General features: G+C 47.3%; 1 protein-coding gene across 1 annotated transcript; it reads left to right on the forward strand.

Annotated features, from left to right (window-relative positions):
* Positions 1–6,412: 6,412 nt before the first annotated feature.
* On the forward strand, positions 6,413–19,916 carry Gzf1 (GDNF inducible zinc finger protein 1). The gene is made up of 6 exons (XM_004668748.2): positions 6,413–6,477; positions 9,772–11,168; positions 12,007–12,101; positions 13,925–14,092; positions 17,189–17,346; positions 17,837–19,916. The coding sequence occupies exons 2-6, from the start codon at positions 9,793–9,795 to the stop codon at positions 18,182–18,184; spliced, it is 2,145 nt and encodes a 714-aa protein (XP_004668805.2). The 5' UTR covers positions 6,413–6,477; positions 9,772–9,792; the 3' UTR covers positions 18,185–19,916.
* The last annotated feature ends 871 nt before the right edge of the window (positions 19,917–20,787 follow it).

The raw sequence follows: 20,787 nt of genomic DNA on the forward strand, positions 1-20,787 counted from the left end.
CCCCTCCTTGCCTAACAATACCCCAAGTCATGGTTTCCTGACCCTTATTTCATAGGTCACATGGTCGCTGTTCTGGTGTCACACCGTAGCTATTTTAAATGGTTAATGTAATGATCTCCCCTAAAGGAGCTTTTCTATTTAACTTAACAAATGAGTTCTTTTTCCTTCCTCACCTTCCCCCAACTGAAAAGCCCTATTAAAAAAAAGGGGGGGGGGCTGGAGAGATGGCTTAGCGGTTAAGCACTTGCCTGTGAAGCCTAAGGACCCCGGTTCGAGGCTCGGTTCCCCAGGTCCCACGTTAGCCAGATGCACAAGGGGGCGCATGCATCTGGAGTTCGTTTGCAGAGGCTGGAAGCCCTGGCGCGCCCATTCCCTCTCTCTCCCTCTATCTGTCTTTCTCTCTGTGTCTGTCGCTCTCAAATAAATAAATAAATAATTTTTAAAAAAAAGTCAGGTTGGCTGTGCTCCTCTCCAGTTCTGGCTTCTCATTCCCAAATAAAACTTTCATCTTTGCCTCAGTGGTTTGTGTTATCTTGATCACTCTCAAACCTTACATCTGATGCCATGACTCAGATAGAAGACTCCCAGTTGCTCTCTTCAGTGGCCAGACCTTTCCCCTGACCAGACTACCAAGCTTCCATTGACCCTCTGAAGGCCTTGGACCATCTGCCAAGCATAGGCTCCTCCACTCACCATGATTTGGTCACACTCCTCTCTCTTCCTTCATCTCCTTCCTCCTCGGTAAGTGTCCCTCTCAGATTGGCCTGCTCTAGGGTTTAAACCCTCCTTGTGGAAGCCAGCCAGCATGCCAGGCTACACCCATTGGCCTCTTTTGGACTCCATCCCTAGGTGTTGAGAAAGACGCACTCTTGACACCTCAGGTCTCTTGCTCTCCAGTCTACCATACCCTAAGGGATGCCTTTTTTAAAATTTATTTTTATTTGTTTATTTATTTGAGAGAGAGAGAGAGTGGGGGGGGGGGAGGATGGGTGCACCAGGGCCTCCAGCCACAGCAAACAAACTCCAGATGCATGCGCCCCCTTGTGCATCTGGCTTATGTGGGTCCTGGGGAATTGAACCTGGATCCTTTGGCTTTGCAGGCAAGTGCCCTAACCGCCTTTTGATTGGGTTACAGTCGTGTGGGAACACTTCCTCTCCCTCCCTCCACCTCCTGAGGTCTCATCTTTCACTGGTAGCCACTTACTCCATCAGGAGCATAGATGGCCACCTTGTCCACTAACAGGCTAAACAGCTCATAGTTGCAACCTGTACAGCTTGTACAGCTTCTGCCCATGTGGAAGGTGCAGGCCCCATTCATCCTAATGGGCCAGGGGGTCATATTGGTGTTCTGTGTAAACCCAGCTTAAGCCCTGGTTCCTTTCTCGCACCCCTGATTTGTTCTTTCTCTGTCTCCTCTCACTACCCCTTTTGCTACACTCTTATGCTTCCATGAAAAATCAAACCTCTAAACCAAGTTCTGTTACTCCCCTTGCCTGTCTCCTTAAGAACTTAAAGCCTCTACAACTCTTGAACGACATCGAACCTCGTCGTCTGATCTTTGTCTGCAGCACTGCCTGACCACAAAAGCTGGACAATGGGTCCAAATGGCCTGAAGATGGAACTTTGATTTTCAAATTCTCACTGATTTAGAAAACTTCTGCCAACGTGCAGGCAGGTGGTCCAAAATACTCTGTATTCAGGCACTTTTCACTATGTTTGTGCAGCCTTCCCTCTGCTCTACCTCCTCACCAGGTCCTTCTAGCCAAGGTCTCAGGAATGTGCTCTCATTCAGCCCCTCCCCCATACTCATCGTCACTCTCTGCTTTTGACTTGGATGCCATAGATGACCTTGCCCCAACAGCTCCTCCAGCTCCCTCAGCCTCTCCTGACGCCCCTGCTTCGTACCCACACTCCTGTTCTGCCTCCATACCCCTGCCAACCACCATCATCTCTCATCTCCTCTCCTCTTTTTTCCCCTCCTGCCCAATGTACTTGTGTTTGTAGGGATGGAATGTACCCTTTACACGACGTCTCAGGTGCTAAAGGAATCATTCATGTTCATGTTCCTTTTTCCATGTCTGATTTATCCCAGATTGAGAAATGTCTAAGGTCTTTCTCCACTGATCCAACATGCTATCCCAAAGAATTTTGCTACCTCACCCAGGCCTATGACCTAACCTGACATGATCTCTTCATAGTTCTTTCCTCCACTCTCACTCCTGATGAATGAGAATGCAACTGGGGGGCTGCTCAGGCCCATACTAATGAGGCCACTTAACTGATAACACTTTCCTAGTGGGGACACTGGCTGTCCCCCAGGAGGACCCTGACTGAAAATACCATGCTCCCACTAACTCCCCCACATGGGTGGCCCATGATAGGATAGGTTTTTGCCTCCTGGCTGGCCTCCAGAAGGCATCCCATAAGTTTCCCGGATGCTTACCCAGAGGCCTAATGAAAATCCAGCTGAATTTATGGAACATTTAACTGAGGCACTCACCTAATACACTCGCCTCGACCCTGCTTCCCAAGAAGGCATGATACCCATTTCCTGTCCCAATCTGCCCCTGACATCATGAAAAAACTTAAAAATCCTAGAAGACAGCCTCAAACCCCTCAGGGAGATCCGCTTGACCTGGCACTTAAAGTTTCTAATAACAGAAAGGACCAGGAATGGACGGAGAGGGTGGCCAGAGACAGACAGCAGTCCCAGTTCCTGGCTGTGGCCGTGAGGCCTCTCCAAAGACAATGATGGGCCACAATGCTCGTCACCAGAACCCTGCCTCAAGTGTGGCTCCACTGGTCACTGGGCAAAAGCCTGCTGCAACCCACACCACCTACCAGGACCCTGTCTCCACTGCAGACTTGCTGGACACTGGAAGGTCAGTTGTCCTTCTTTGCCTTGACAAGGGAGTCTTTTCAATGCAGGAACTCACAGAAACAACTCGCTTTATTACTCTGAGCAGTTGCCTATATCATGTTGGGGACGAAGGCGGGGATTTTAGGATGGGGGAATGTGGGGAGCCGCGCTGGCTTCATCAGGCTTTGCTGCGTCAGCTTGTTTACTGCTTTTTTATCCTAATCGTTTGCACATGAACATATGACGTTATCCTAACATGGCTGCTCACCTATCCCGATTGGGTGATGCAAAGTCGTCTGATGAGACTTAAGCCAATCAGACAACGTTTCACATCCACATGACCACAAGTATATAAGCTTGGCGCTCGGTAGGGTCGGGGTCCTTCTCTCTTTCAGTTTGGAGCTCTCAATAAAGTGTGCTTGAGAAGAATCCTGTTGTTGTCGTTCTTCCTGCTGGTGGGAGGGGCGCAACAGGGGAAAAGGTAAGGGCCAATAGTAACCTTTAACTATTGAAATGGTAATTACAAATGCCATGCAGAGGAGGTGGCAGGCCAGAAGCCATTAGGCGTCTTGCTGAGTCCTAGCTGGCCAGAGACAGGTTGCCAAACTTTAGCTAGGCTCAGGAAGTTCCACTAGGTCTCACGCCTGGGCCTTTCAGAGCCCAACAGTGTGCCAAACATTGGCAAGGGGACAGTGGCTATAATACCCATAAGCCCGCCCCCAACAATAACACCGCCTCCAGGAGGCATTAATTTCCAAATCTCCCTCAACTGGGAACCTAGTATTCAGAATACCTAAGTTTATGGGGGCCATCTGAATCAAACCACCACACCACTCCCCAAGCATCACCCCCCTTACCCTGTGTAGTCTGGGACACTCCCCTCTCCCATTGATTTCTCATAATACCCTTGTCTTGTTCTACTGCTGGGTCGAGATCTTGTGCAAAAACTCTCTCTGACTTACCGCTCACACTCTGTCTTCCTCCTCATGGCAGCTCCCTCCCTTACAAAGGGTTCAATTTTCCCCCTCTGGTCTCCAGGGTTGACCCCATGGTATTGGGACACTTCCTCGCTGGCACTAGCTTCTCACCACACGCTTGTCCTCATCAGACTCAAAGACATCCCCCCAAAAAAAGTCCTTTCCCTGATGTCCTCAATACCCAATCTCACTTAAACATCACCAACAACTCAAACCTATTATTTCTCTCTTGCTGCAAGCCATCCTCCTTCACCTCACTTTGCAATACTCTGATCTTGCCTGTTAGCAAGCCTGATGAGACCTGCTGCTTAGTCCAAGACTTGCGCCTAGTCGATGCCACTGTTATGTCCATTCATCCAGTAGTCCCAACCCTATACTCTCCTCTCTCACATCCCCTCTTCCACTACTCATTTTTCAGTCCTTGACCTCAAAGGTGCCTTCTTCTCCATCCCCCACCTTGATTCCTACACTGTCTCCGCTTTCACCTGGGAGGACACTCACACTCATACTGCCTCTTATCTTGCCTGGACTGTCCTTCCCCAGGGTTTTAGAAATAGCCCCCCACCTATTTGGTCTAGCTCTCTCCACTGACCTTTAGTCCCTGGATCTGTCACCCAGCACACTTTCACAATATGTAGATGATCTTTTGCTCTGCTCGCCCTTTTTCTCCATCTAAACTACATACCAACAAACTTCTTTCTCGGATCTATTTTCCTGTATGGGTCATTTACACAGCACCCACCTCTCCAATCTGAGCATCATAAGCTGTTTTTGTGCATTTACAAGTAGCTAGTATGGGGGTGAAGCTTTCCAGTCTTCCAGGCACCATCACCTCTCTATTTTTATTTATTTATTTATTTTGGTTTTTCAAGGTAGGGTTTTGCTGTAGCCCAGGCTGACCTGGACTTCACTTTGTATTCTCAGGGTGCCATTGAACTCACAGCAATCCTCCTACCTCTGCCTCACAAGTGCTGGGATTAAAGGTGTGTGCCACCTTGCCTGGGCTATTACCTCCTTTTATATGTTGATTTTGATGTATCCCTCTCCAACTTGCTGTCCTCATCAAAGCTACTACGACACCCAACTAAAGGCTTTTAACCAGGAGTAGAGGTAGAGTGAGGATGCTGAGATGGGAGGATTTTGAGTTCATGGCCAGCCTGGACCACCTGTGGGGTTACAAGCCAGCCTAAGCTTCATAGCCATAGTCTGTTTCAAAAATCACTAGCAAGCCAGGGTAGGCCACCTGACCTCAATAGAGTAATTGAAGATACAATATCAGAGAAGAGCTGGAAACAGAAATTTATTCAATGTGGCCACATTGGGCAGCATAACAAAGAGCTCCAGTGACTACTCGTCCATCTTTAGGATCCTGGACATTTAGGTTTAAGTGGAAGGCAAGAAATATGAATAACTAAGCATCTCGGTCCTGCCCATCTTCATTGCCTCTCGCTAGTCTCTACTGCAAGGTGGCGTGACAAGATGTCAGGTGTGAAATTTCTTTCTGGAGACAAGTTTCCCTCCCTTCTAGCAGGCACCAGGTTCAGCCTTTTCTTTCTCTCAGCATGAGATTCCTGAGGAAATTCCATTTTCTGGGGGTCCTATATCTCAATCCTATAAAGGATAAGACCACAAGTGTCTCGTTAGAATATCTTTATTCCTGCCAGAATGCTTACAAGATTTCAAAAACAGGATCCCACCCTTTTGTATAGCAAAGCCAAACCCGCCTATTGCATACATTTTTTTTTTCCCTTCAAGATAACTAGTCCTCAAATAGGATCTAACAGTACTGTTTGTCTCACACAGTTCATCCTAACTTTACCTGGTAATTGGAGTGAACCACTATCTCAGGGAATTGGCCTTACTCATAGAAAGAATCCTATAACGAAATAATTTACTTGCAAAGTTAATTAAGACACAGAAGAAGGCCCGCAAAAGACTTTCATGCATTTCAGACAGAACACCAGCTTTCTAAACAAAATGCCTATTTCAACAGGAATAATTAGCTTCTCGCTTCCGCGTGGTCCCCACTCCACCATCGATCTTTGAACCTGGGACAAGGCTAAGTGGGTAGGGGGAGGGGGCGTGGCTGGGGGCCGCATGCAAGAGCAGAACGTATTGCCAGCGGTGGGTGTTTAATTAGGATTAAGGCTGGATGCTGACAGCAGGATTTCTAGCGCAAGGATTCCGAGTCCGGCCTTCCCACCACGGCCTCTGCGTACCCACGGCCGCCGACCGGCCTCCAGGCCGCGCTCGTGGGCAGGACCCAGCCCAGGCCACCGCAGCTCGCGGGCCGAGGAGCCCAGAGGCTCAGCTGCTCCACAGCAGCCGCGACAATGGACTCCAGGGAAGAGACCATGTGTCCGGATGGTCCCCGGACTTCGGTAAATCGCTTCTGCGCATGCGCAGCCCCGCCCCGCCCGACGGTCGCCTGGCTCCACCCACGCCAGACACGTAACTGCCCGATCGGCCTCTGCAGATGGACGTGCGCGCGCAGCACCTTCCCCACCCTGGAGGGGGCGGCGCCTGGAAGGGGGCGTGGCGTGCTGTGGCGGCCAATCGGCGGCCCCCGCGGCCGGCTGTTCCTGTGGGCCTGGTCCAGCGGCCAGCGGCTGCGGCCGTGGTAGGGACGCCGTGGGTGAGGTGAGTTCGCCGCCCCAGGGCTCGGTCCCCCGCCATCCGGCTGTCCGCCGCCTGCTGTCCGGAGCAGCGGCTGGCTTCGGGGATGCATGGCTAGGACGACCCGGGCGGAGGGTCAAGCTGCGCCTCTGCAGCCCCGGAGAAGGCCCGCGCCGGGGAGGGGCTAGTCCGGCCGTGGAGGGGCTGGTCTCTGGCCGCCGCGGTCCCTGCCTTCTTGCAGCTTTGGAGGCCCCGCGGGGGGAAGGGGGTCGCGGTAGCCACGATGGGGACGGGGGTGGTGCGGTCAGAGCGGCCTTGGCCACCCCAGCTGGAGGACCCCTGTGTGGTGGACAGGCTGCGGAGAGCAGCGTCCTCTGCAGGCCTGGGGCTGCCCACCCTGGTGCGGAGGCTAGGCGCACCAGCAGGCGGCCGGAATGCCAATGAGTTGCAGGGGGACACAGCTGTCAGCAGGCAGCAGATAGCCCCCTCGCCAGGACCAGTGCCTGCCCCTCAGCCGGCAAACGTGGAAATCGTGCTCAATTGCGCATTGATTGATGGAGAAGTTGCTGCCAGGCCTCCTGTAAAAGACTCGAGTCCCCTTGAGAACCCGGGGACCGAGGACTGGGACAGACAGTCTGGCCATATGGGCTTGAGACTAAGAGAGGCATCTGCAGCCTTTTGTCCCCAGGCTAGAGCAGGGGGTTGCTGACAGGCCTTTCGCTCATCCACCGCCTCACCCACCCCTACGTCCTTTACTTGGGCCTCTTTCGAATGGAGTCTCCCCCCACCCCCACCATCCCAGACAACTTTCCCAGGTGCTTGTTTTACAGCTGCACTCCCAGGGGGCAGTGTGTTCTGTTTCAGGCTGGTGGTTGTGGGTAGTAATTTCCTGGATGGGAGGAGAGACTGTGGCAAGTCTTGCTAAATGAGTGGAATCCAAGGTGACACCGTGGTGGGAGAGGTCAGATGGGATGGAAGGAGAGTGTTTTGGATGGTGGAGATGGGGAAATAAAGTGGTTATAGGAAAGGACACAGTGAAAAAAGCAGAGGCAACCTACAGAATGGGAAAAAATCTTCGCCAGCTATATATCTGATAGAGGATTAATATCTAGGATATACAAAGAACTCAAAAAGTTAAATAATAAGGAATCAAACAAGCCAATCAAAAAATGGGCTATGGAGCTAAATAGAGAGTTCTCAAAGGAAGAAATACGAATGGCATATAAGCATCTAAAAAAATGTTCTACGTCACTAGTCATCAGGGAAATGCAGATTAAAACTACATTGAGATTCCATCTCACTCCTGTCAGATTGGCCACCATCATGAAAACAAATGATCATAAATGTTGGCGGGGATGTGGAAAAAAAGGAACCCTTCTGCACTGCTGGTGGGAATGCAATCTGGTCCAGCCATTGTGGAAAACAGTGTGGAGGTTCCTAAAACAGCTAGAGATTGATCTACCATATGACCCAGCTATAGCGCTCCTAGGCATATATCCTAAGGACTCATCTCATTTCCTTAGAAGTACATGCTCAACCATGTTTATTGCTGCTCAATTTATAATAGCTGGGAAATGGAACCAGCCTAGATGTCCCTCAACAGATGAGTGGATAATGAAGATGTGGCACATTTATACAATGGAGTTCTACTCAGCGGTAAAGAAAAATGAAGTTATGAAATTTTCAGAAAAATGGATGGACCTGGAAAGTATTATACTAAGTGAGGTAACCCAGGCCCAGAAAGCCAAGCGCCACATGTTCTCATATGTGGATCCTAGCTACAGATGACTGGGCTTCTGCGTGAGAATGAAAATACTTAGTAGCAGAGGTCAGTAAGTTAAAAAGGAGACATAAAGGGTAGAGAAAGGAAGGGAGGAGGATACTTAATAGGTTGATATTGTATATATGTAATTACAATGATTGTAATGGGGAGGTAATATGATGGAGAATGGAATTTCAAAGGGGAAAGTGTGGGGGTGGGGAGGGAGGGAATTACCATGGGATATATTTTATAATCATGGAAAATGTTAATAAAAATTAAAAAAAAATAAAGTGGTCATAGGAAGGGAAGGTAGAATGAGGGTCGAGGTTCTAGTGAGCCTTAGGGAGAAAACAGGTATCTAGGGAGACTAGCATTGTCATTTTGGAGGTCAGGAGAGAAGGCCTGGGGACCTGGCAGTTGCAGGGCAAAGATCTGAGGGCAAAGGTAGCTGTTTGTACTTGATGAGACTGAGGTGAGGCATGTGTTGAGAAAATTTTTTGAGCCAAGAGAAAGTCATCAGGCCCATGTTCAAGTCCCTGTCAACCAGTTACCAAATTACCTTATTCCTTACCTGTGAAATGTGGATGGCAGAAACACCTGCACTGGTGTGCAGGAAGCCCACAAAAATTAGCTAGTGAGTTCAGGCCTGCTGAATGCACTTGGCACACTGCATTCATAGAAACCTCACAATAACTTGTGAGCCTTCTAAAGAGGAAGCTAAGGTCCAGAGAGGTTGTTAACCTGCTCAAGCTAACACAGGTTGTAAAATGGAACTTGAGTTAATTCATTAGAGTCACTCAAAAGTACCAGATTAAATTTAGGGACATTGAAAATGAGGATGGGCTGTCAGAGTACTTTTCCAGGAAGTTTTTTGGAAAGAAGTGCTTTACATAGCTGGTGTTTAGTGTGAGGAATGATTGTCATATGAGAGTCTAGGATTTGCTCCCAGACAGTGGAGGCCATGTGTTACATTTTTTTCAGGATTTCAGATCAAAGGACTAGACATTATTGTTGCCATGAATTTTCCTACAGCTTTTGTTGTTGCTTGAGGTAGGGTCTTAATGTAGCCCAGACTGGCCTTGAACTCACAGTAAACCTTGTACCTCTGCCTCCAGAGTGCTGGGATTAAAGGCTTGTGGCACCACACCTAGCTTTGGGGTGTGTCTATGAGCAGATTAGAAAAAGGCCCATGATAAGCAGGGGAGAATCCTGCCAGTACTATTTTCATGCAATTATTATCTTAGGAAAACTATTCAGGAACTTCAGAAAAATGTTAGGATGTGAAATATGATTTGAATCTTTGTGTGTGTTTGTTCTTATCTGTATTTATTATTTGTTTGTTTTGAGACAGGGATCTCATGTAGCCCAGGTTAGTTTTAGATTCCCAATGCTCCTGCCTCTGCTTTCCAAGTGGTGGAATTACAAGAGTCTTCCACCATTCCTGGCCCTTGTGTTTATGATACATCCTTCAAGAACTAACCCTCATAATTTCTAGTCTTCCTCCTTCAGGGGTTATGCATACATGACATAATCAATTATTGATTTTTCTTTCAAAGCTGTTTTTGGAAAGAAGAAAGATGGAAAGTGGTGCAGTTCTGCTGGAATCCAAATCCTCTCCAATGAACCTTCTGCATGAGATGCATGAGCTCCGCCTCTTGGGCCACCTGTGCGACGTCACGGTCAGTGTGGAGTATCAGGGTGTCCGCAAAGACTTCATGGCCCACAAAGCAGTGCTGGCAGCCACCAGCAAGTTTTTTAAGGAGGTATTCCTGAACGAGAAGAGTGTGGATGGCACCAGGACTAACGTGTACTTGAATGAGGTGCAAATCGTTGACTTCGCTTCCTTTCTGGAGTTCGTCTACACGGCCAGGGTGCAGGTGGAGGAGGACCGGGTGCAGCGCATGCTGGAAACGGCCGAAAAGCTCAAGTGTTTGGACCTGTCTGAAACGTGCTTTCAGCTAAAGAAACAGATGCTTGAGTCTGTCCTTTTGGAATTACAGAATTTCTCAGAGTCTCAGGAGACAGAGGCAAGCAGTGTCCCCCAGGTCAGCGGGGCACCGGCCTCCAGGACGAGTGTACCTGAGGACAGTGGTCTCTCCAATGGCCTTGTGGATTCCTCTGACTACGCAGGGGAGAGGATCACCAACGGTCTCCCACCAGACGTGCCACCCAGGAAGTGCAAGGAGAAAGTGGAGAAGAAGAAAGATGTGTTGAAGCCCCCCTACCCCAAAATCAGAAGAGCTAGTGGGAGGCTGGCTGGCAAAAAGGTGTTTGTAGAAATCCCTAAAAAAAAGTATACAAGACGACTCCGAGAACAGCAGAAAAGTGCCGAAGATGCTGCAGGGGACTACCCGTGTCCCCAGGACCAAAGCCCAAACCAGGTGGGGACAGAGATGGAGCCAGCTGCACAAAGTGAGGCTTGCCACGCTAGTGCCAGTGTGGAGCCGGAGGCCACGTTGCCCAAAGCGGCCGGGGAGGGCGAAGAGGAAGAGGAAAGGGAAGAGGAGGGGGAGGATGGAGAGAAGAAGAAGAGTAACTTCCAGTGCACCGTGTGTGAGAAGGCCTTCCTGTATGAGAAGAGCTTTCTGAAGCACATCAGACACCACCACGGCGTGGCCACCGAGGTGGTGTACCGCTGCGACACCTGCGGCCAGACCTTCGCCAACCGCTGCAACCTGAAGAGCCACCAGCGCCACGTGCACAGCAGCGAGCGCCACTTCCCCTGCGAGCTGTGCGGCAAGAAGTTCAAGCGCAAGAAGGACGTGAAGCGGCACGTGGTGCAGGTGCACGAGGGTGGCGGGGAGCGGCACCGCTGCGGCCAGTGCGGCAAGGGCCTGAGCTCCAAGACCGCGCTGCGGCTGCACGAGCGCACGCACACCGGCGACCGGCCCTACAGCTGCACCGAGTGCGGCGCCAAGTTCTCCCAGCCTTCGGCGCTCAAGACCCACACGAGGTGCGGCAACCCCGGCGCTGTGGCAGGCGGAGCCCTGCCGGCTTGCTGTGGGGCTGTGGGTGCCCCAAGAAGTGAAGTGCATGCTGGGTAGTTGAGGTGGGCTTAGGACTTTGACTAGCGCTGATGGTGTCATTAGATTGTCCACCTCTTCCCTGGGGTCCGCTAGGACTTGGGAGGTTGAAGCAACTTGGAATCCTCCTTGGGGATGCAGAGGGTAGGGAACATGGATCTAATTTCGCAGAAACTCATAGGCCCCCACCACCCTCTTCCCTCCTCTCAAACATAAGAGGTCTGGACACCACAGAGCTGCCCAGAAGTATGAGGGCAGTGTGGCTGACCTCCAGGTAGCCCAGCACTCACGAGGTAGGGGTAGAGGTAGGAGGATCGCCCTGAGTTTGAGGCCACCCTGAGAATACAGAATTTTCCAGGTCAGCCTGGGCTAGAGTGAAACCCTTCTTAAAAAAAAAAAATAATAATAATAATCACAGTAAAATGTCTGAGCACATGGCGGATATGTGTAAGCAACAGTTGCTTGGTGTTACTCTTTAGTACTGACAGTGTCTGCAAAGGCACAGTCTGAATGCATGTGCCATATAGCATCAACAGGGCCCAGGAGAGACAGAGATGTCACTCAGTGGTTCCACACCGGAATGTGGAATTGAGTGGGAATGTCGATCAATCGGTCCTGCATAGAAACCATTTCTTTGGGATGGATCGTGGCCTCATCTTTCCCACAGGTCATCTCATCAGGGTTCTTAGAGGAGATGGCTTTAGCAGCATTGAGTGGAAATTGTATTGCAAAGTGACCTAAGGTATCATTTGAATGTTGTACTTTCAGAATTCATACAGGGGAAAGACCTTTTGTCTGCGATGAATGTGGTGCAAGATTCACTCAGAACCACATGCTGATTTATCACAAAAGGTGCCACACAGGTAAATAACTACAGTGTTGTGATTGAATGTCTTTCCTACCTGTTGAAGGAAACTGTAATTGATAAGTTTAGAAGTCAGGATCTACCACAGTTGGTACAGGTTACAGCCAGGCTATCACTTTTCCATCTGAGTAGAGATTACAAATGGACCTGCACCTGCAATGCTGCTGTGCGTGTGGCTATGGTCTGCCTGTGCCGTCAGGCAGCTCTGCGATCTCGCACATGGATTTAAGGTGTCAAGGGATATGGAATAGTTTCTACTGCTTTCACCCAAAATTCAATTGCCAGGAATCTGCCATAAAGAGATTATCCAAACTGTGGGAGCAGCTGTATGCTGTTAGCTTTCTTCTTGCTACGATTAATAACACAGAATTGGAAGCCACTTGATTGTCCTACCACAAGAAAGTGGTTGAATAAGCTGGAAATCCATCTTCTGGGTCATGACTGGGCCCTTAAAAGGAAGAATTTTGATGGCATTGGTATATCTGTGCTTGATTGTGAAAGTTTTTGTTTGTTTTTTGAGGTAAGGTCTCACTCTAGCCCAGGCTGACCTACCTTTCACTATGTAGTCTCAGGCTGGCCTCGAAGTCACAGTGATCCTCCTCCTCAGCCTCTCGAGTGTTGGAATTAAAGGCGTGCACCACCAGTCTTGGCTAATGCTGAATTTAATAATGCACAATTAAGTTTACAGTCAATCCTAACTGCATTGAAAACATGCACATAAAACAAAATGAAACGAAACAAACAAAATATAGGAGAAATATCCAGGTGTGGTGCTGCACACCTTTAGTCTCAGCAAGGATTGCTGTGAGCCTGAGGCCAACGTGAGCTTCACAGTGAGTTTCAGATCAGCCTAGACTAAGGTGAGCCCCTGCCTCAAAAACAAACAGAAGAAAATAAATTGTTATATGATAAATTATCATAGTAAGGTGGTGGAATCTGTTCCTATCTATTACAGAATCTTTGTGATTCAATTTCATCCCAAGAGGGAAAACCTAATTGGTTTTACTCTGGTCCAGCACTGTACCCTTGAGGGTGAAAATCCTGATGTAAACTGTACAGGTCACTGGGTTCTATGGTTACTCATCCAGATCCTTGCTGAGCACAGGTTTCAGGTTCAAATGGAGGAAAGACAGAGATAAGAAGTGTTAGTGTAAATTACTAGACTGCAGAACTGGTGTCTGATGGAAGTTGTCGGTGTAAGCAACGTTGTGTCACATTGAAGGATTAAATTAGACTTGATTACTTGATGAGAATACTAATGTGTTAAGATGTTATTAAACCATTGTTTTTATTTTAATATCTATGAAAGCAAGAGCAGACCTATTAACTAGATGCACCTGAATTGTGAGAATCAAGGACTTAAACTGCAAAAAATGAGGTGTGCTTAAAAGTTTGTCCTTCAGTCCTGTCAAACGGACTGGAGTCACCACTCTAGAAGTCATTCGTAATAATCCACTGTGAACTTCCCCTTTTCTTAAGAAGGACTTTTATTCTATGATCCATAGAAACACTTCTTTGAATATAATCTAACAAATCCCCCAAAGACAAGTTGTGAAATTTTCTTGTTTGCAATGACTTTCTCAAATAAGAGTTGGCTGTATGGTAGCCCTTTGATTTTAGTCCAATGGAATGTTTCTTGGATTTCCAAAAATATTTCACACCAACTTTCAACAAGTAGCAAGTGTCTTAAGTGAATCAATGCTGTATGAGACTAAATACAGTTTTAATTAGAAAGCATCACGTGATGCCCACCACGACCCGCACTTCCCCAGTGTTTCATTGCCTGTCTTGTTTCTGTTTTGATCTTGTCTTTTCATGTAGGTGAAAGGCCTTTTATGTGTGAAACATGTGGCAAGAGTTTTGCTTCTAAGGAGTACTTAAAGCACCACAATAGAATCCATACTGGATCCAAGCCCTTCAAATGTGAAGTGTGTTTCAGGACTTTTGCCCAGCGGAATTCACTTTACCAGCATATCAAAGTCCATACAGGTATGGCTTCAGTGTGCCAGGGAACAGGAGTTTGTCAAGGAAGACATTCTATGTGTTTCAGATTTGCTACAAAATTATGTGGAAGCTGTGTTATACTTATGCGTCACTGTGGCTACAGCATCTGACAAGCTAACTAGGAAAGGCTATTTTGATTCACAGTGTCACAGGGTTCCATCATGGTGGTGCAAGGTTCATGGCAGTGGGAACTTGTTATGTAGGCCCCTCATATCATACAGACCAGGAGCTGAGAGAGCTGGCAGGAACCAGGGACCGTTTGCAACCCTCAGAGCCTGATCTTACGTGACCTGGTCTCACTTCCTAGAGGTTTCACTGCCTTCAGAATAATGCAGGCTGGGGACCGATCACTTAAACCGTGAGTCCTTGGGGCACATGTCATACTTAGATTATTTCAGCTTTAGGATAAACTTTTTTTTTTTTTTTGCTTCCTTATTTGTTTATTGTTTTTCACAATAGGGTTTCATTCTAACCCAATCTGACCTAGAACTCATTCCATGGTCTAGGCTGGCCTCAAACTCAAAGATCCTCCTATCTCTGCCTCCTGAGGGCTGGGATTAAAGGTGTGTGCCAGCACGCCTGGCTTAGCATTTTTTAAAATATAATTTAGTTTTATTTATTTGACAGAGAAAGAGGGAGAGAGAGACAATGAGAATAAATGGGCACGCCAGGGCCTCCAGCCACTGCAGACGAATGCCAGACCTGTGTGCCCCCTTGTGCATCTGGCTAACATGGGTCCTGGGGAATTGAACCTGGGTCCTTTAGCTTTGCAGGCAAACGCCTTAACTGCTAAGCCATCCCCCCAGCCCACTGGTTTAGCAGTTTTATACTTTTTTTTTTTTGATGATAGAGATGGAATCCAGGACCTGGTGCATGCTATAGAAGTGTCTACATCTCCAGCTCCAATTTTGTTTTCTTTTTTGTTTGTTGAGACAGGTTCTCATGTGGCCTGGGCTGGCCTGGAACATACTGTGAAACTGTGGATCCTCCTGCTTTCACTTCCCAAGTGCTGGGGTTACAGGTGTGCACCACCATGCTTGACAGCCAGGGTTTTTTGGTTTTTTTTTTTTTAATATTTTTATTTAGTCATTTGAAAGAGACAAAGATGGAGAAAGAGAGAGAGAGAGAGGAAGGGAAGGAGGGAGGGAGAATGGGCATGCCAGGGCCTCCAGCCATCGTAAACAAACTCCAGAAGCATGCACCACCTTGTGCAGCTGGGTCCTGGGGAATCGAACCTGGGCCCTTTGGCTTTGCAGGCAAATGCCTTAACTGCTAAGCCATCCCTCCAGCCCATCCAGGCTCATTTTCTACCTTTTTTTTTTTTTTTTTGAGTATGGTCTCACTCTGGTCTAGGCTGACCTGGAATTAACTCTGTAGTCTCAGGGTGGCCTTGAACTCATGGCGATCCTCCTACCTCTGCCTCCCGAGTGCTGGGATTAAAGGCATGCACCGCCACGCCCGGCACCTTTTTTTTTTTTTTTTTTTTAAATTATCAACTTCTATGATTGTAAAAAAAAATCCCATGGAAATGCCCTCCCTTCCCCAACTTTTCCCTTTGAAACTGCATTCTCCATCATATCCCCTCCCCTCTCATTTTTATACTTTTGAGTTTATGGGTTCTGGTTCTGAGAAACTGAAAAATGAGAGCACTTCAGTATGCGAATGAGGGAAAACTGTGTCCTTTTACAGCAGAGAGTATTTATGGAAAAGAGTAGACAGCTTCCTGTGATGTGATTGCTTGAATATGGATGTGTGTGTATTCACACCTTTCAGATATAAACAGGGGAGCTGGGTGTGGTAGCACGTGCCTTTAATCCCAGCACTTGGGAGGCAGAGGTAGGAGGATCACAGTGAGTTTGAGGCCACCCTCAGACTACAGAGTGAATTCCAGGTCAGCCTGGGCTAGAGTGAGACCCTACCTCGAAAAACCAAAGAAAAAAAAAAAAGGCCAAGATCAATACCTGCATCTGACACTATTACCTGCCCAAATGACACCTGCTTTCTACCGTAAAGGAACTGAAAATTACAAGTGCACTTAATTGAAGCTGTCTGTGTGTCTGTGTGTGTGTACGTGCTTGGTCAGACCAGTGTACAGATCTGATCCCTGTTTATATCTTTACATATATATATATATATATATATATATATATATATATATATATATATATTTTTTTTTTTTTTTTTTTTTTTTTTTTTCAGTTGTGTTTTTGAGGTAGGGTCTTACTCTAGTCCAGGCTGACCTGGAATTCACTATATAGTCTCAGGGTGGCCTCAAACTCACAGTGATCCTCCTACCTCTGCCCCCTGAGTGCTGGGATTAAAGGCATATGCCACCACACCTGGCTGGTTTGGTTTTTCAAGATAAAGTCTTGTTCCTAGGTTCGACTCCCCAGGACCCACATGAGCCAGATGTACAAGGGGGCACATGCATCTGGAGTTCGTTTGCAGTGCCTGGAGGCCCTGGTGCATCCATTCTCTCGCTCTCTCTCTACCTGCCTGCCTATTTCTGTATCTCCCTCAAGTAAATAAGTACAAATAAAATATTTAAAAAAAATCTTGTTCTATCCCAGGCTGACCTGGGATTCACTACATAGTCCCATGCAAGCCTCAAATTCCCAGCAGTTCTACCTTGGCCTCCTGAGTGCTAGGATTAAAGGCCTGCCCCACTACACCCAGCCTTTTATTTGATTTTTTATTTTTTTTAAAATTTATTTGCAAGCAGAGAGAATAAGAGTGGATGTGCCAGGAGCTCTAGCACTGCTTGCACCACTTTATGCATCTGGCTTTACGTGGGTACTGGGAAATTGAACCTGGGTCATTAGGCTTTGCAGGCAAGTGCCTTAACCGCTGAACCATCTCTCCAGCCCTTGTCCTGTTTTTGGTGTGGTCAAGCACTCGTGGTGTTAATGGGGTAGTAGATGGTGGCTCTGTCAGTTGATCTTTGAGTTGCTCTGGCATAGCCTTCTCTGTGTAGAGGTGCTCAGGCTTTCCAGATTGTATACACATGTATCGGAATGTACTTAATTTAATACAGCAGGCTGAGGATGTCACTTGAGTCCTTTTCTTCTCTTCCTGTCTCAGGAGAACGGCCCTATTGCTGTGACCAGTGCGGGAAGCAGTTCACCCAGCTCAATGCTCTCCAGCGCCACCATCGCATCCACACGGGAGAGAAGCCGTTCATGTGCAACGCGTGTGGGCGGACATTCACCGACAAGTCCACCCTCAGGCGGCACACCTCAGTGAGTGACAGGGTGGTCTGTGCATGATTAGCTCTGGTCAGCCTGAGAACCTGTCATCCCCCAGGGGGTCAGAGGTAGCTGGACATTTTCTCAGGTGTCCTCTGCCGTGAGTGCATCCAATGAATGAGGCTAAGCACCAGGGCCTCAGGACGGCACATGCCAAGACAATCCTTTACAGTCAAGGCTACAGGAAGCCTGTGTTTAAAAGTTAGTTTAAGAGAGTTTCCTTGCACTAGAAACCAAATTTAAGACAAAAAGACTATTTGTTAATTTACTTTTTGGTTGGGACAGTCTTATATAGCCCAGGCCGGCCTGGGACTGTGATCCTACTGGTAGCACCTCCTGAGTTCTGGGATGGAGTAGGCACCAGCATACCCTGCTCTGACGAGAGCCTGTTGTTTTAAAAGAGGCATTTATGAGTAATAAGTGTCTGTAAGTGAGGAGAGGTAGAGACACACACAGTGACTCTTGTTTTGTGTTTGATTCGTAGATACACGATAAGAATACTCCATGGAAGTCTTTCCTTGTTATTGTAGATGGCTCACCCAAGAACGATGAGGCACACAAGACAGAACAGCCTGATGAAGAATATGCGTCGCCCAAACTTTCAGATAAATTGCTGTCTTTTGCTGAAAACAGCAATTTTCATAGCCTGTCTGAAGCTCAAGGCAGCGTGCCTGCTGTACAGAGTGGTACCGCAGATAGCAGCTGCAAGGGGGACAATGCTGTGGTGTCCCAGGAGGCTCTTCTTGCCACCACCATCAGCGAGCTTAGCGAGCTGACTCCTCAGGCAGGCCCGTTGCCCACACACCTTCCCTCACTGACCAACATGGAGTAACTGCTTGAAGCTGTGTGCCAGTCTGCATGACTGCCGTGTTCCAGGTGATTCCAGGGGCTGAGGACAGTAATTTTGTGCAAAGCTGTGGACAAGAATGGCCTTGCAGATATTCCTGAACTTCCACAGCCTTGCACGCCTATCACATTCTAAAGCTTCCCCCTAACAATTCAGGTCTGCATGAGCTCGGCTACATTTCGTCAGTAAATATGGCAGTTAGCATGAGCTCACTTAATGCTGGTGTAGATGTATGTGTTCATCATGCTAGTGCTCAGTTCCCGATGGCTAAACCACTGCTCGTCTTAATTGCAGAATACACAGCATTGACCCAGCTCATGAAAGTGCTGTTCATAGTCTTCCTGCCTTACACTCCTGTGTTTACTTTGCTGGTTCATTTAACAAGCTGAAGTAAAATCGGGGCCATGTAATTCCAGCTTTTCTTCCTTGTGAAAGCCAGTCAGATTTACTCTGGGGACCTAAGAAATGAATTTTTACATTCATTCCTCCCCAACTTCTTATTTGTCCAAGTTGATAGGAATGGCCACGTTTCCAACATGTAGCCTATCTCTAACTCAGCACATGTGCAGTCAGAGTCTGTCATGAGAATCCACTTATGTGATGTGGCTGTTCAATTCATTCCCCCAAACCAGACTAGGTAAAAGCTGTCCTACCAAAGAGTCTAGCAAAAATAGTGTAGTACTTTCTGCAGAGGTGTGAGAAACGAAGCAGGATGCTTCAGAGCACTTGGGTAGTCACTTTATTTACAAGTAGCAAAATGAGGTGATTGTGGCAAATCTTAAGAGTATTAGTACTTTTGCTAGGTTTTTCTGGGTTGATTTCTGTAATATCCGGAGTGCCAGAACTTTCCATTTCTACAATGGGAAGCTGATGCAGGCTAGTAATTGCCACGAGCCTGCCTCCTTGGGAGCATGTGAGAACCTAGACGGGACCAGAAGCCTAGGCATGCTCATTTTCTGACTATGCCTTAATGAGTGGATGATACAACCAGTAATTTGTCTTAATTCTTCCTTTGGCTGTCTCATGCTGGATTTAATTATTGCTAAAAAGAATTACTATGGAAAGGATCTGGTTGTGTTTGCTGTTGCTGGCGAATGGTGGTTACAGGGCTTTTGGTGCGTGGCCCTGTGCTTGTTGATGCTTTGATTTCTATGTAACCCTTTAAATACATTAATTTCAAGAGAGCGCCTTAAAGGGAAATGATTTTTGTTTGTTCTTGCCCCCCACCCCATTTTTAATTTATTGAAGTTGCTGTGAAAACACTTTGATTTTCTAAGAGGAAGGTACCCTGTCCTTAAGTTCCAGGATGAAGATATAGCTGCACTATGACAGAAACGGATGGTTTCTTCCCCAGCGCTCATTTTGTGGTAACTCTTAACACCTTTAAGCCACTGGGTGTTTCGGGGCGCTGATAACAATACTGGCTCTTGAAGGTCACAGGACTGAGTTACTTCAAATTCAGTTATGACCTTGTCATCGTATCCTAGTTGTTTACAGAACAAAAAGCTAGTGACTGTCACAAGATCATTTTAATTGGTGTAAAAGAGTGTTCGAACCTGCCCAGCATACTGTGTTATGGAATAAAGTCATTTTGAGGAGGATTTAAGCAATAGATTATTTTGTTACCTACTGGATGAATTTTTGTCTTGAATTTGTGTCTTTAGAAGTTCTACATGAAATTGTTTAATGTGTTAATAAATGTCTGCTTTGTAAAAGAGTTCTGCAATTCTGAGTTTATTTACATTATTAAAACTAGAGTCTATAGAATTAAGAAATAAGATTCTTGGGCTGGAGAGATGGCTTAGTGGTTAAGGTGTTTGCCTACAAAGCCAAAGGATCCCAGTTCTATTCTCCAGGACCCATGTAAGCCAGATGAAGGGGTATATGCATCTGGACTTCATTTGCAGTGCCTGGAGGCCCTGGCACACCCATTTTCTCTCTCTCAAGTAAAGATATGTGTGAGTGTGTGAGTGTGTGTGTGTGTGTGTGTGTGTATAAAAGAAGATTCTTGGGCTAGTGAAATAGCTTACCAGTTAAGGCTCTTGCCTATGAAGCCTGACCCAGGTTTGATTCCCTAGGACCCACATAAGTCAGATGCAGATGGTGGCACTTGTTTCTTGAGTTTGTTTGCAGTAGTTGGAAGCCCTGGCACACCCATTCTCTCTCTCCCCATATCTGCCTTTTTCTCTCCAATAAATAAAGTACTTTTAAAAATTAAAAAATGCAATTCTTCAAACAAGTTTAGTATACTTAACAGCATGAAAATGTCAAAATGCCGGGTCTGGCAGGGCATGGTGGTGCATGCCTTTAATCTCAGCACTTATGAGGCCAAGGTAGGATTGCCATGAGTTTGAAGCCAGCCTGATATTACATAATGAAGAGCAGCCTAGATTAGAGTGAGACCCGACCTTGAAACTAGCTCCCCACAAAAAAAAAAAAAAAAAAAAAAAAAAAAGCTCTGAGACGTTATGTAGTACAAATCAAAGAGGACTGCTTTCACTGCCTGGATGTCATGGTTTCCAGAAGTGGCCCCTGCTCACAGAGCCAATGGCCAAGCTGAGAAGGATGAGCACAGGAAGGGTGAGCCC

This window comes from Jaculus jaculus, chromosome 8 (assembly GCF_020740685.1).
Source record: "Jaculus jaculus isolate mJacJac1 chromosome 8, mJacJac1.mat.Y.cur, whole genome shotgun sequence".
Classification (NCBI taxonomy): Eukaryota; Metazoa; Chordata; class Mammalia; order Rodentia; family Dipodidae; genus Jaculus; species Jaculus jaculus.